This window comes from Marmota marmota, unplaced genomic scaffold, assembly GCF_001458135.2.
Source record: "Marmota marmota marmota unplaced genomic scaffold, marMar, whole genome shotgun sequence".
In the NCBI taxonomy this organism is placed as follows: Eukaryota; Metazoa; Chordata; class Mammalia; order Rodentia; family Sciuridae; genus Marmota; species Marmota marmota.
The window spans coordinates 1,475,228-1,490,014 of record NW_026000164.1 but is presented as its reverse complement, the minus strand read 5'-3'; the positions used below and the strand labels follow the sequence as shown (position 1 = coordinate 1,490,014).

The 14,787-nt window shown below is 42.4% G+C and overlaps 1 protein-coding gene across 3 annotated transcripts in view; it reads left to right on the top strand.

Annotated features, from left to right (window-relative positions):
• Positions 1-14,787, top strand: part of Actr3b (actin related protein 3B) — a 58,696-nt gene that overhangs the window by 17,751 nt on the left and 26,158 nt on the right. For all 3 annotated transcript variants that reach the window (XM_015493640.2, XM_048786662.1, XM_048786663.1), the window contains 4 exons: positions 6,498-6,593; positions 7,776-7,883; positions 10,680-10,823; positions 13,404-13,577. In XM_015493640.2, coding sequence (XP_015349126.1) covers positions 6,498-6,593; positions 7,776-7,883; positions 10,680-10,823; positions 13,404-13,577 — 522 coding nt within the window. The remainder of the gene's footprint in view (positions 1-6,497; positions 6,594-7,775; positions 7,884-10,679; positions 10,824-13,403; positions 13,578-14,787) is intronic.

The following is a 14,787-nucleotide window of genomic DNA, read 5'->3' as shown; positions in this document are numbered from 1 at the left end:
CATATATGTTTTTCACTTAGTTGTTTTCTTGTTCTCTCTTATTTGGCCTCATCATTCTTGTTTATTCTCTCATGAGCTTATCTGTGTGTTTTTTAAAAATATTTTTTTTAGTTGTAATTGGACACAATACCTTTATTTTATTTATTCATTTTTGTGTGATGCTGAGGATCAACCCAGCACCCGACATATGCCAGGCGAGTGCTCTATCACCTTAGCCCCAGCCCTAGCCCCTCTTTTTTTTTTTTTTAACATGGGGTTGGGATTGGACCTAGGAGCACTCAATACTGAGCTATGCCTCCAGCCCTTTTTATTTTTGCTTTTGAGAAGGGAGGTATCACTGAATTGCCCAGGCTGGTCTTGAACTTAAGACCCTCTTGCCTCAGCCCTGAGTTGCTGGGAGTACAGACATGCATCACTGCTGTCACTTTTTGAAGCAGGTGCAGTTGGTAGGATAGATGGTATGTGGCAGAGATCTATAGGAGGAACAATTGGTGGTTTTCTGTGGTTAGAATTAAGCAGCTAAAAGAGGAATGAAGAATGACCCAGTTTCAGAACTTTTAGTTCTCAGGTGGTCTGGGATTGGGTGAAATGGGGACGTCCGAAGAGACTTAAGGGAAGACGAAGGAGTGTTCAGTTTTGAACACACTGAGGCTTAAGGGTCACTGGGCTGCCCAGGCCAAGAAGCCTGGAAGGAGCCAGCTTGGAGCTGCAGGTGTTGATGGAATCATGACAGTCACATGATCATCAAAAGTAAAATAAGAGGTGAATGTGAGAATTCATGATTATCTTGAAGTCTTGTATGTAAAATTTAGGTTAGAGCTCTGTGGAAGAAGTTTTTTGGTGAATCTAGTGAAATTAAAACTTGGCAGCTTTGTATTAACAGTGCTGCTCATCTGAATCCTGTGTGCCCTGACTCCCTGTAGAGGTCCCTTCCTGCATTTTAGATCTGCCTTGTCCACTTCAGTAGCCTCCAGCCCCCACAGAGGTCGATTCCCTGGATTTGCTTGCTTAGTACTGCCTCTCAAGCCCTCTGGCTTCTGCATGTTATCACCCTCCTTCCTGCTCCCTCTTTTTTTGCGGGGGGGGGGGGGCGGAGGGGATACTAGAAATTGAATTCAGGGGCACTCAACCACTGAGCCACATCCCCAGCCTCTTTTTGCATTTTATTTAGAGACAGGGTCTCACTTAGTTGCTTAGGGCTTTGCTAAATTGCTGAGGCTGGCTTTGAACTCGTGATCCTCCTGCCTCAGCCTCCCAGCTGCTGGGATTACAGGCATACGCCATTGTGCTCACCCTACTGATTTCTTTTCCTTGAGCATCTATATTTTTAAAAATGTTTCTTTACTGCAATTATAGAGGGATGAGGGTGGAATAATGTTAATTCATGTGTTCATTTGATTTTTTTTGTGGCACTCATTAATTACTCATTTTTTAGTCAGTACCAGGTGGTAATATTACTAGTGCAATGAATAAAAATGTTTATGTAGTTTGCATTCATGAGGTGTTCTGATGATTTGCTTCACTATGGAAAAAAAAAAAAAAAAAACCCAAATGTGATATCCCACTTTGGATTATGTTGTAATGATGGTTTGGGAAAATTTTATTTAACTTTGCATCCTAAAGGAATAATTACTAAGTCATTGTGGTAGATGAGGAAGAAATGTAACACGGAGGGACAGATGAGCTTATGATGTGGCTTTTAACACATGAGGATGTGGCCCTAATAATGCTGGATTTGATTCAAGAACCAAGGGAATATAATTGTATGGTCAATATGCCCTAAATGGAAGTATATGCATTTTTATTTTTAAAGGTAGTGAATTGTAATTGGTGGCAAATAATAAGAGGTATAAAAATTAGTAGTTTAAACAAGTTGGGGTTTTCATTTTCCCTAAATAAAATTTTTTTTTTTTTTTTGGATTCTGGGATTGAACTCAGGGTCACTCAACCACTGAAAAACATCCCAAGCCTACTTTTTGTATTTTATTTAGAGACAAGGTCTCATTGAGTTGTTTAGCACCTTGTTTTTTGCTGAGGCTGGCTTTGAACTCATTCTCCTGTCTCAGCTTCCAGAGCCACTGGGATTACAGGTGTGGCTAAATTTATAGTAGGGAGTCTGCTGATTTGGCAGCTTCCTGATGACATTAGGAATTTCTCTTCTCTGGTGTCTTTCATCTGTGGCTTCCATGGTGAGGATGCCTCATGTTCACAGGTAGGTTACTGCAGCTTCTGTCACTACCTCCATGTTCTAGGAAGGAAGAATGAGTTAAGAGAAAAGGGAGTCTACTTCTCTTTTTTTGGAGGGTACTGGGGATTGAACTCGGACACTTGGCCACTGAGCCACATCCCCAGCTCTATTTTGTATTTTATTTAGAGACAGGGTCTCACTGAGTTGCTTAGTGCCTTGCTTTTGCTAGGCTGGCTTTGAACTAGCAATCCTCCTGGCTCAGCCTCCTGAGCAGCTGGGATTACAGGTGTGCACCACCGCACCCATCTTAGTCATCCCTTTTGACAAGGAGCCTGGGAAAAATGCCTTTGTCTGGGCCTGTAGCTGTTCAGTCAGTAAGAAACTCAAAGAGTGTCAGTGTAGCCTGTGGAGAGTTTGCTGTACTGGGGGACTCACAGGTATGAAGGCCAGCAGAACAAGAACTCACTGCTTTCACACCTGTGGCTGGATTCTGCCCACCTGGAGAGTGTACCCAGGCCAGGGAGTCAGCAGGCCCAAGAGCAGCTGTGGCAGATGTGCACCACCTGGTCCTGTTGTGTGGCCGTCTTGCTTCTGCTCAGGCTCCTCTGTGAATGAGCTGTCCGGGAGTTGCATAGGAGCCTGTGTGGTCTGGCCTGCAGGCCATGACGCAGGCCTGCGTAAAGGGCCGTCATGACACTGCAGCTGTACGACACAGTACATTTGGAAGATGACCATACAGCCTTTCACGATGCTGTCACATTATTAACGTAGTTATTGTTAACATTTAGGATATTTTCATTTCATCTTTTTATCCATGTTTTTTATATTTATTTTTTAGTTGTAGTTGGACACAGTACCTTTATTTTATTTATTTATTTTTATGTGGTGCTGAGGATAGAACCCAGGGCCTCACACATGCTAGGCGAGTGCTCTACCACTGAGCCACAGCCCCAGCCCTTTATCCATGTTTTTATATGATTTTATACATAATATTACAGTTCCTATATTTCCTCCATTTTCTTTATTTTTTTTTTCTCTTTCTTTTTTCTGTGGTTCTGGGTGTTGAACCCAGGGCCTTGCCCTACTGCTGTGCTACATCACTAACACTTTTTTGGTCTTTAAATTTTGTGACAGTATCTTGCTAAATTTTGGAGGCTGGCCTTGAACATGCTGTCTTCCTGCCTCAGCCTCCTGAATTGCTGGGATTATAGGCACGCGACACTGTACCTGGCTAAGTTGAGTTCCCTTTTTCCTTCAGATGAAACGGGAAGCTCCTCACTGACAAACAGGAAGCATTCCCTGGCTGCACTAGCCACTTTTCATTTCTTTTTCTTTTTTTTTTGGTACCCGGGGTTGAACCCCCAAGAGGTGCTTAACCGCTGAGCCACATCCCCAGCCCTTTTTTATTTTATTTTTAAACTTGAGACAGGGCCTCACCAAGTTCCTTCTGGCCTTGCTAAACTGCTGAGGCTGGCCTCAAGCTTGCCATCCTCCTGTCAGCCTCTGAGTCCCTGGGATTCCAGTGGCACCACCGGGCCTGGCTGCTTCTCATTTCTTTCTGACCCTCCTTCCTGGATGCTGCCCTCTATTCAGTTCAAGGGCTTGATTTTGAAAGCTGACTTACAACGCTTGGCTTTTAGTCAGGGTAAGAAACAGTGCCACAGGGTCTCTTTGGTAACTGTATGTCATTTCTTCTGGTAGGAGACACATTTTTGGCAATTAGTACCTATGTTTATTAAGCACTTCCTACATGCCTAGCCCTGTTCTAAGTATTTACAAGTATTAATTCATTTATTTAACCCCACCCTCTGGGGTAGGTTATATTATTTCGTATGTTTTTCAGATTGATAGGCTATACCGTAAGAGATACATGTGAACAAATACTGTTGGAGTCTGCACTTATTGCTCATGTGTGTGAGTGTTTTTTTTTTTTTTTTGTGGTACTATGACTCAGGGGCACTTGACCACTGATCCACATCCCTGGCCCTGTTTTGTATTTTATTTAGAGACAGGGTCTCACTGAGTTGCTTAGTGCCTCATAGTTGCTGAGGCTGGCTTTGAACTTGTGATCCTCCTGTCTCAGCCTCCTGAACTGCTAGGATTACAGTTGTGCGCCACTGAGCCAGGCTCATGTGCTTAAATGAAAGCAATCTAAAATAGTAATCACTAACATTGGTAGTACTAACTATGTTCTGGACACTAACAGGTATTAGGAGAGTTAGTATTTTTTTTTGCATTTTTTAATTTGTCCTTTTTAGATACACATGACAGTAGACATACATATCATTCCTGTGGTTGTACATGATGTGGAGTTACACTGGTCATGTATTCATATATGAAATAGGAAAGTTATGTTTGATTGATTCTACTGTCTTTCCTTTTCCCATCCCTCCTCCTTTCCCCTGTTCCCCTTAGTCTATTCCAGTGAACTTCTGTTCTCCCCCTCTGCCCCCTTATTGTGTGTTACATTTGCTATCAGAATATTTGACCTTTGGTTTTGGAATTGGGTTATTTCACTTAGCATGATATTTTCTAGTTTCATCCATTTACCAGCAAATGCCATAATTTCATTCTTTATGGCTGAGTAATATTCCATTGTGTATATTACCACATTTTCTTTATTCATTCATCTGTTGAAAGGCACTGAGGTTGGTTCCATAGCTTACTATTGTGGATTGAGCTGCTATAAACATTGATGTGGCTGTATCACTGTAGTATGCTGATTTTAAGTCCTTTGGGTACATCCCAAGGTGTGGGATAACTGGGTCTTTATACTGTTTTCCATAGTGGTTGCACCAATTTGCAGTCCCACCAGCAATGTATGAGTGTGCCTTTTCCCCTATGGGAAGGCCTGGGATGCAGGGGACTCCCCCCACTCACCCCCCAGAAGCCTGGCAGCAGGCTGTGTGCTCACTGGGCTGGCCGAGGCCCGTGGTAAGGTCCCCCATCTCCTTGCCAGCATTTATTGTTACTTGAATTCTTGATAAATGCCATTCTGATTGGAGTGAAATGGAATCTCAGGGTAAGGAAATATTATCTCAATTGCACTTGGAGTTGGGCATATTAAAATAAGTACTATGTTGTTGAATGCCTTTTAGGGCTCCTCCTTGGAGACTGCTGTGGAGAAGGATTTCATTGTCTTTTCTCCCACCATCTGAGGTTGCTCTCCATCCGTCCCCGGCCATGGGGCGTATTAAATTCCAGTCACAGTGGCTGAGACAGCACGTGTGTTGTAGCTTGAGCTTTGTGCCAGCTGCTGCTACGGAGTCTGAACTGAAGGGCTGGGTGGGCTGGTGGGTGGATTTGTTGGTACGTCTGACGACTGCTATACACAGTGTGGAGCAAACAGGTCCTGGGGCTTCCCAGGCACCCCTCCCCTGCCCCTTCTGCCCTGGCCCCAGGGGACGTGCTTAGTCAGCTGGTTTCATCTTGGGGAGGTGATGACGCGCAGACCTGTGGGTTAGACAGACTTTTCTTTTTTTTTTTTTTTAACACAAATGGTGATCCAATACACAAAGCATCTTGAGTTTTTTGTTTAAAAATCTTTGTTTAAATTGTAAGCAAAGCGGAAGTTATAAAATTCACCATCTTAGCTATTATTAAGTGTACAGTTCACTAATGTTAGCTATATTCACATTGCAGTGCAACATCTTGCACAACAAATTCTGTACCCTTTGAATGGTGACTCTCCATTTCTCACCCTGTTTTTTTAAAAAGTAGTTTGCATTACAGATTGTTGATATAAAAGAATATTTAACTGCATATATAACTGAACAGCTTTCTCTGTTCCATTCAGCAATTCATTGTAGAGATGGTTTTTTAATCACACATATAGTGCTCATCTTTTTAAATCACTGCAAAGTATTATTATATTTTATAGGTTTAGCATCATTTATTTAACCATTTTTTTGGTGATGACTGCGTAGGTTATTTTTGATCTTCTATTACACTATACTGACTTTTGATCTTTTGAACCCATCTATTTTAGATGGGTCCTGGCCCCAGAATATAATTCTATTTAATTTTTTTAGTCCTAACTGAGGAGGGTTATCAAAGACAGAGTCTCCCTTTCTGTAGCTTATTCCTGTGAGGGTGGGTCCTGAGAAAAGAGGCCTTTAGAAAGGTTTTCATCTTAAAGCTCTTACAACCCATAGACAGATTTCTTTAATTAGTTGCTTTAGGTGTACACTGACTGTAAATTTAGGCAGTTGTATAAATATCCTTGCTAACATGTTTTTATACTAGTCTTTTTATAATTCTGATGTAATTGCATGAAATTTAGGTGAACACTAATAATGTTTTCTTACAGACAGAACCCCCACTGAATACACCAGAAAATAGAGAATATCTTGCAGAAATTATGTTTGAATCATTTAATGTACCAGGACTCTACATTGCAGTTCAGGTAAAAACGGTTATTTTTATGTTTCCCAAAGAACCTTGCTGTCTGGCAGGGGAAGAAATAGTAGTTTTCGCTGTTGTAAGTTATGCTGTGTGTTTTTCCTTTTCCCACTCCCTCAACACACACGTTCGTGCCATTCAGTTTGCACTAAAGCACTGCAGAGACTGTTCCATGACTGATTTGTATATTTATATCATTGTTACATGTTTTTCTGGCTTTTTCTTTTTCCATGCAAAGTCTAGTGTATTTTTCTCTGGGTGACAAGATGAGAGTGTTCTCTCTTTAGCTTCTTTCACTTATTTCTGATCCAAAACAACAACAGGTACTGTAGAATCTGTTGAAAAATAGAGTGGATACTGTGGGGGGCCAGTGCTTACTTGCTTCTGTTTGTCCCAGGGCACCCTCCTGCTTCTGAGAGACTCCAGGCTCCCAGGATTTTGCAGAACACCTTCAAAATGACTTTTTTTTTTTAATATTTATTTTTTAGGTGTAGATGGACACAACACAATGCCTTTATTTTTATGTGGTGCTGAGGATCGAACCCGGGTCCCGCCCGTGCTAGGAGGGCGCTCTACCACTGAGTCACAGTCCCAGCCCCTGTTTTTTTTTTTTTTTTAAGCTTTTGGTGACTTTATATTTGCTACCTTATACTCAGGAATTGACTGAGATAGTTGGGAATATATAAGGGTGTTTAGCAGCAGCCCTGGCCTGTACTCAGAGGCAGACCCCCACCAGCTTCCCTCCTTCCATAGGCGCCACAGTGAAAAATGGCACCAGGTGTCGCCAGTGTTCCCCAGGTGGTGAAGCTGTGCCTGCTTGAGGACTAGGGTTGACAACCATCGTCCTCTGTAATTTTAAGACCTCTGAGTCTGTGGTCCCATGTGAGAGTCAGTGGTCTAATTGAAACGTGGGTCTATCATGAAAGTTCTTTTTTACTGGATTTTCTTTGTAGAATTTTACATTTCATTATTGAAAAGTGTGACTTCTAGAGTTGAAGTATGTGAAATTTTGCGTTTGATGTCTAAGTTGGAATTGAGTTTGTGGAAAAAGGAGACGGAGGATGGGGAAAGGAAAGACATACTCAGACTCCTTCAGAAAGAAGGAGTTCGTTCATTGCCCTCAGGGCAGGCAGGTGGGGGCTTCATCGAGAGCCCAGGCACTGAGGCCTCTGTGTCTTCTCTGCAGGCAGTGCTGGCGTTAGCAGCCTCTTGGACATCTCGACAGGTTGGCGAGCGGACGCTGACAGGGATTGTCATTGACAGTGGAGACGGAGTCACCCATGTTATCCCAGTGGTAAGCGTACTAACTCAGGTTTCACTCTCTGAGGTCAGATTCCTGATTGGAGATTAGGGAAGCAGTCAGACAAACAAGCCTAACACTTTTGATAGTTAAAACTCCACTTTTTAAGTACTTACAAAAGGTAACAGGAATTTTAAAAAACCCAGGTATGTAGGAAAGAGTGTAGAAGATGGCCAGGTTTATGGCTTTGTCAGTTGTAAATGCTTGGTGGCAGATTTCTCCAGTCAGGGTGTCAGTGGTTGCTTGATATCTCCTGAGGTTTTGCTTGATTCTGGGAGGTGTAACATTCAAAGAAACATTTCCTGGCTTACCACACTGAGCAGTTGGGAGATGGGCATCATTTTGGACGTCAACTTTGTAGGTGCAGCACATACCCATTTATTTGAAAGGTTATATCTATGCTGTTCAAAAAGATGTGAATGGCTTAATTGGCTCATGCTTTAGAAAATTTGCTTCTTGCTTTTAAAATTTATTTAAGAACCACAAGGAGAGATGGTACATTTTGACTTGTAGAAGGCTCTGCAATAGCACCCTTTTTGGTTTTGATTTTTTAAAAATACTAGAGAGGTAACTCCTAATTCAGATTTCAAGAAACTGTTATGTTTTTCTTTTGGTCAAGTAGATTATTTAAAATTTGGTTTTTTGAAAATCAATTGGTTATCCAGTGGTAAGTCAGGCTTATTCCTGATTGTCCTCCCCTAGGTCTCCTCAATAACCATAGTTACTAGTTATGTATTTTACAAATATTTTTTTCTGCATATATGTGGGTGGGTGTGTAATTATACCTCCTTTTAAAAATGCAAATTAGGGTTTTAAAAGAACCATCCATTTACTTTAATTGAAAAAATAGTCACTATTTCATTTCAAGATTATAAAAGAATGATGTCCTAATGTTGTAATGCTTTTAAAACCTTAAAGGTGAAGATACTGGTGATGGAAAGGCTTGGTGGCTGATGGGCCTGCAGTCAGGAAGGGAAAGCCAGTCCCCACCACCATTGTGTCCTCAGCATGGGGAAGAGGAGTATGAGCTCCACCTGAGCCCTGTGCACTGAGTTCAGAACACCCCATTGTGTGAATCACTGGGAAGTGCTAGTGCCATGCTGTGCAGGAGAGTTGAGCCCTCTGCTTTCTGCTCATAGAGCCACCTTGTACTTTTGATCATATAGTCTCCTTTAAGAGACAAACAGGTATACACACATGACACGTGCTTCTACACATTTCCAGCAAAATTAGAATATCCTGTCTGGTTTTGTATTCTGATTGTATAAATCTTAAAGTTATATTTTGCATGTTAATTTAACCGTATTTTTTCCCTTTATGATCGAATACTCTGAAAAATATCTAATAACAACACAGTATGGGCATGACATAACTCACTGGGTGATGTTTCTGCGCTGGGCGTGGATGGAGCGTGCCATAGTGTGCTAGTGCTGTGCTGACACTGGCACTTGTCACTGGTTAATTTTAGAAAATGTTACATTTTATGCATAGAATAAATTGTGAGTAATTTGTGTGCTTGGAAGCTAACATTTTGTGGGTTCAGGTTGATCTTTACTATATTAATAACTTGTACGTATCTTTTATCTCCATCTTTAAACATTTTACAAATACTGGGACTCTGCTGCAAGGCCATATCTTCTTTGCTTCTAGAAATTAGATAATCCAGAAAAAACTTAGGAGGAATTCAGTAAGTTGTCCTTGTGGCTTAGCTGCGTCCAGTGTGTGTGCAGTCAGAGTCAGTGTGTGCTTCAGTGCTCTGCGATTCTGCTGGGTGTTGTGGCACAGAAGCTGTGAAGAGCTGCAGCCTGAAGCGGGAGGGCATCTTTTTGTGTGCCAGTGTGGGGGTGTGTTACCTGCTCTGACCATGACCACCTCCCACCACACCCCAGCAGAGCACCTGGATGGCTGCCTACACCGGTGGCTTCTGTTGCAGGTTTGTGCCACAGAGGGGCCACAAGGGAGGCTTGTATCCCTCGCTGCTGTGGGCATGTGGCACCAGCTCTTCTAGTGAGGGGTTGCAGAGTCATGCATGCATCTCTTCCTGGCCCTTGATGGGCAGGTCTTCACTGGTTCAAGAAGGCAGTGGAGAGAGAGAGTCCAGCCTGAGCCATGATGGAGGGTTCAGTTAACTAACCAGAATTGTTTCTTGGTATGATAAATGGAACTATTTTGAGTACTTTAGTATGTATCATAAAATAGTACTGTGTGTTTGACGTACAGATTTTATTTAATCTCTATTGTCAAGTGCCCTTGGTATAATTTGCTCCATATTCTAGATGCAGATACTGAGGCTGAGGCATGTTTACCTTGTCCAGTTACTCAGCTAACAAATGTGAAACTGGGATTTGAACCTCAGACCTGTCTACCACACTATTGACTTTTAAATATAAGTAGATTTATAGTTGTTTAACGATTAATAAATAAAGTCTTTTCCTTTTTGCTAGAGAGGAAAAGAAACCCCTGTTGGAGTTACTTTTCTCCCAGGCAGCATTACGGTTTAGAAGTGAACTATCCGGTTTGGTTTCTCTACCATGTTCCTAACATCATCATTTGGTTGCTTATGAAGAACCTCGGGCTATTGGAGTAATTTAGAACTTTCATTATTAGTGAAACACATGGGTCATTTTGAAGGACCTTTGGAACTGATTGTCTGGAGGGGCTTGGCAGATGCTGGCTGTGCCAGGTGGGGGCAGGCACGGAGGCTAGGGCTGGAGATCTTATGAGTGAGTGCATGTGGTTCCTGACTGTGGGTCACTTACATGGGCTGTTCTGCCTCCTCTTCTTCCCCAGGCAGAAGGGTATGTCATTGGAAGCTGCATCAAACACATCCCGATTGCAGGTAGAGATATTACGTATTTCATTCAACAGCTGCTAAGGGAGCGGGAGGTGGGAATCCCTCCTGAGCAGTCACTGGAGACGGCAAAAGCCATTAAGGTAAAAACAGACGGGAAACCGGCTGGTTTGGGGGTGGTGTCTGGACACTTGCCCTTGATGACCTCATTCCTCCCTTCTTTCCTTCCTTCCTTCTTTCTTCCCTGTCCTCTCCTCTCCCTTGTGTGTGGACCTTGGTTTGTTTCCCAGTGAGTTAGGTGGGCTGAAGGCTTTAGGCTCAGCCCCCTCTTCTATTACGGACCCTCTGTTGAGGCTCCGACTGTGAGCAACAGCTTGCTAACGGGTGCTGAGCCACCAGCATGTGTGGAGTATAACTGTTTAATGAAGCCAGTGCACAGCCTTCAGTTAGCTGAACGTTGCTTCCATGTCTCCCTCCATGCTTTGTTTTAGAATTAGGAGGCGAATCAGCAGCGGCAGTGACCACCAGGAATCCAGTGGAGTCTACCATGTTTGTGAACACTTCAGAACAATGCCATTCTAGGGTCCAGGATCATTAAACAAAGCTCACTGTAGTGGTGGACTCTAGTTCCATACTAGAAAGGTTAACAGGCCATTTTAGAATTTAGTAAGATTGGGATAAAAATGGCTTATTGGGCCTTATTTGGAATGTCAACTTGATCCAGTCTATTAGTTTAGCCTTTGTATTATCCTGTATATGACAGTTACAGATCCTTTAGATGAATTTTTCTTTTCAGGTTGTACAATCAAGACATTTTTTAAAAAGATCAAAAAGCAAAAAAAAAAAAAAAAAAAAGTAAGAAATCCCTTGTAAGCCAAAGCTAATTATTATACAGACACGTAGGGAAGGACTTTGTTTTGGAGAAGAATTTAAATGTGGGGATGTGCTAGTGGCCTTGAGCATCTCCTTTCTTGTATAGCTCATAGTTACTGAGCTGTAGGGGAATTGGGGGGCTTGTTGAGTCTAATGCTTTTCTCTTATCTGTGTATCTTGTAACTGAAACTGCTTGTATGGAAGAAAGGACCAGAAATGATTCCCAAGTTTTGATTGACACTAGGTAAAAACAGGCATTCCTAGGGTGAGAGTTGGGAAGAGGTATAGGGAGGCTCTTGCAAGTAGGATGCTCCCAGCCTGGCTTCCCTGGGACGGGAGTTTCCAGGGCTGGGGGCTCAGCACTTCAGTGATGGATCCTGGGTAAATGAGAAGAGTTAGTCCCTTCCCTCTGTGGGGAGATTTCCAGAAGAGAGTCTTTTTAAAAAAAAAAAAAAAAAAACCAAAAAACTAAAATATCCATATGGTTTTCCCTTTCTCCTTTCTTTGCCTTTCTTTGATGGAAAAAAATTTGGATATTGGATCTAGCCTTCCTTGCCTGCTCAGATCTGTTACAGATGTGAATTAGAACTGAACTTCTGCTGCTGATGCCCAGGATCACTCTGGGAGTCTGAGGGTTCCCTTTCTTAGGGTTCCCAAGCAAGTAATACCACTCATGAGGTGCCTTCCTGAGCCTCATGCTGGGCATTTACTTTATTCACTGGCTTTGTTTCAGTTCTGACCCTGAAATCCAGGTATCCTGAAGATGGAATTAAGATACATTAGAATTTAGGAGTTTTAAGAACTTCATAGTTAATGTCATGGAAACACCCGTGGAGATCCTTGCAGAAGGGCCATTCCTTCCAAAATGTGTAGTGAGTGTCCCCTGGGTGCTGATGTTCCCTGGTGTGGCTGTGCTGGTGTGGCTGTCTCCCCCAGGGAAGTTACTTTGAGAAGCTGGTACTCATCTGCTGCTTTGCTGAGGTGAGCTCTATGGACAGGTGATCAGCACAAAGATCCCAAGAACATCAGTGTTACCTGGTCCTCGGGACTTTGCACATCTCAAGCTGGTTGTTGGTGCCAGGCTGGAAACAACTCACAAGGTCTCTTGAGCGGCCACAGATGAGCACCTCCAATCCCCCTGCCTGTTTCTGTTTTTCCCTTGTTCTGTGGCACCTGTCACCTTTTGCCATCATGCTGCTTACTTATTGTGGCTGCCTGTTGCCTGACTCTTCTCTGGAGTGTCACCTGGCAGGGATCTGTGCATTTTATTCACTGTGTAATCCTGGTGCCGAGACACTTAATGAATGTGTGTTGATCAAGTGACTTAGAATACCTGATCAGCAGGGTACCTCTTCAGGCATGCAGCACTCTAGGTGAATGACCAGCAGGTGGGTTGGTGTCACTCCCTATTGTCACATGCAGTCAGGCATTAGGATGTGGACAGATGTCATGTTCAGTAGATTATCGTGGTCTTCTATCTAGAGGTGAACCACAGAGAGTTGCCTGGCAGGCACCAGGTGGGGCACCTGCAGGAACAAGCACAGACTGGATAGAGACAAGATACTCTAATGGACACCTAATATTTCACATCATCAGGCAGCAGAACTTGAGAGAGCAAGGTTGAGTTTCCAAGCCAAGTTTCAGAGAAAGTAGACTGTCCAAGTGTAGTCATGACTCGTGTGAAAGCTGGCAGAGCATGAGGATGGGTAGCATCTCCACACTGGAGTTAAGTTGTGGGTGGATCTGATTTCATGGGTGTGTTCAATGCATGGGGCTCCTGTGTATTTGTCATAGGGCAGAGGCACTGGATAGGTGTTAATACCTGGTGATGTCTTTGTGTGCATATACAGGAGAAATACTGTTACATTTGCCCTGATATAGTCAAGGAGTTTGCTAAGTATGATGTGGATCCCCGGAAGTGGATCAAACAGTACACGGGTATCAATGCAATCAACCAGAAGAAGTTTGTTATAGATGTTGGGTATGAGAGGTTCCTGGGACCTGAAATATTCTTTCACCCAGAGGTAAGTTGGTTCTCTTGTGAGTTGTTGGAGTGCAGTGTGTGTGGAGCAGTGCTGCCACCTAGTGTGTGCAAAGAACAGTTTTCAATAAGTGGCCCAACAAACGAGCCGGCAGGCAGTCTTGCTGGTTTGTCTGCTCAATTGATTGGCTAACCGCTCCATAAACTAATGTGCTTTAATAATTGAAGCTGGATTGTCTCTTGAGATGTTAAGAAGAAGTTTTAAGAGTACTAAAAGATGAAACAATTGAAATTGACCTCAAAGGTTGGGGTCATGTGTTAATGACAGCTAGTTAATCTCAAGACCTATATGCAAGTTTCCTCTGCATAAAAGTTGGATACCACATAATCCTTTTTATCTTTGTGATTGTCCTTCCTAAGCCCAATTTCAACCCTAGACATTTGGTCCTGCTGTGTCCCCAACTGCAGTTTGGTAAAGTTTCTATCTGAGGGCTGACATTATTACTATTATTTAGATAGTGCACAAATTACAGATGTTATCATTTTAACTAATAGTCAAAAGGAATTATTAAACTTTTACAGAAAGCAGTAATTAAGAGGCAATATTCTAAGGTTTATATACAATGCATTTTATTTATATTTTGGTGTATTTCCCTGCCTAATTCAGTTTATATTTAGTAGGTAGGTTGCAAAGTGCTGCCTGTTTTCAGGTACATATATATTTTGTACAAGGAAATGGCACAAAATATATGCCTTACTGGTATTCCAATGGACAATAGTATTCACCTAAATGAATAATAATCCAGTGAATACCCACTCTTTTGATGATATTGATATACAATAGACATAAAACTGACAGATGTCCACTTGGTGGACAGCTGGATATTGCCGACTTCTCTGAGACTTTCACATTAAAGCTTTGCTTGATTTTTTAAAATAGATTTCAAATGTAGTTGAGTTGAATGACATACTTTAGCTTATTTAACTTACAGAATTGAGTCTAAGAATGTGTCCTCAGTAACACTATTGTTATGTGGATTGTTTCATTTTAGAACCTCCACCATCACATAAAGAACATTTCTCCTTTCTGATATTCTGTGTTGTTGACATTGACAAGTGACTGTGTGTGCTTGAACACCACGATGCTTGGGCTCAGGCTCTTTCCTTCCTTGTTGGTGCGAGTCCCACACATGTTGCAGGGTTGGTGCATATTACTGATTTTGGATGTTTTTCCTTCACCCACAGTTTTGTCT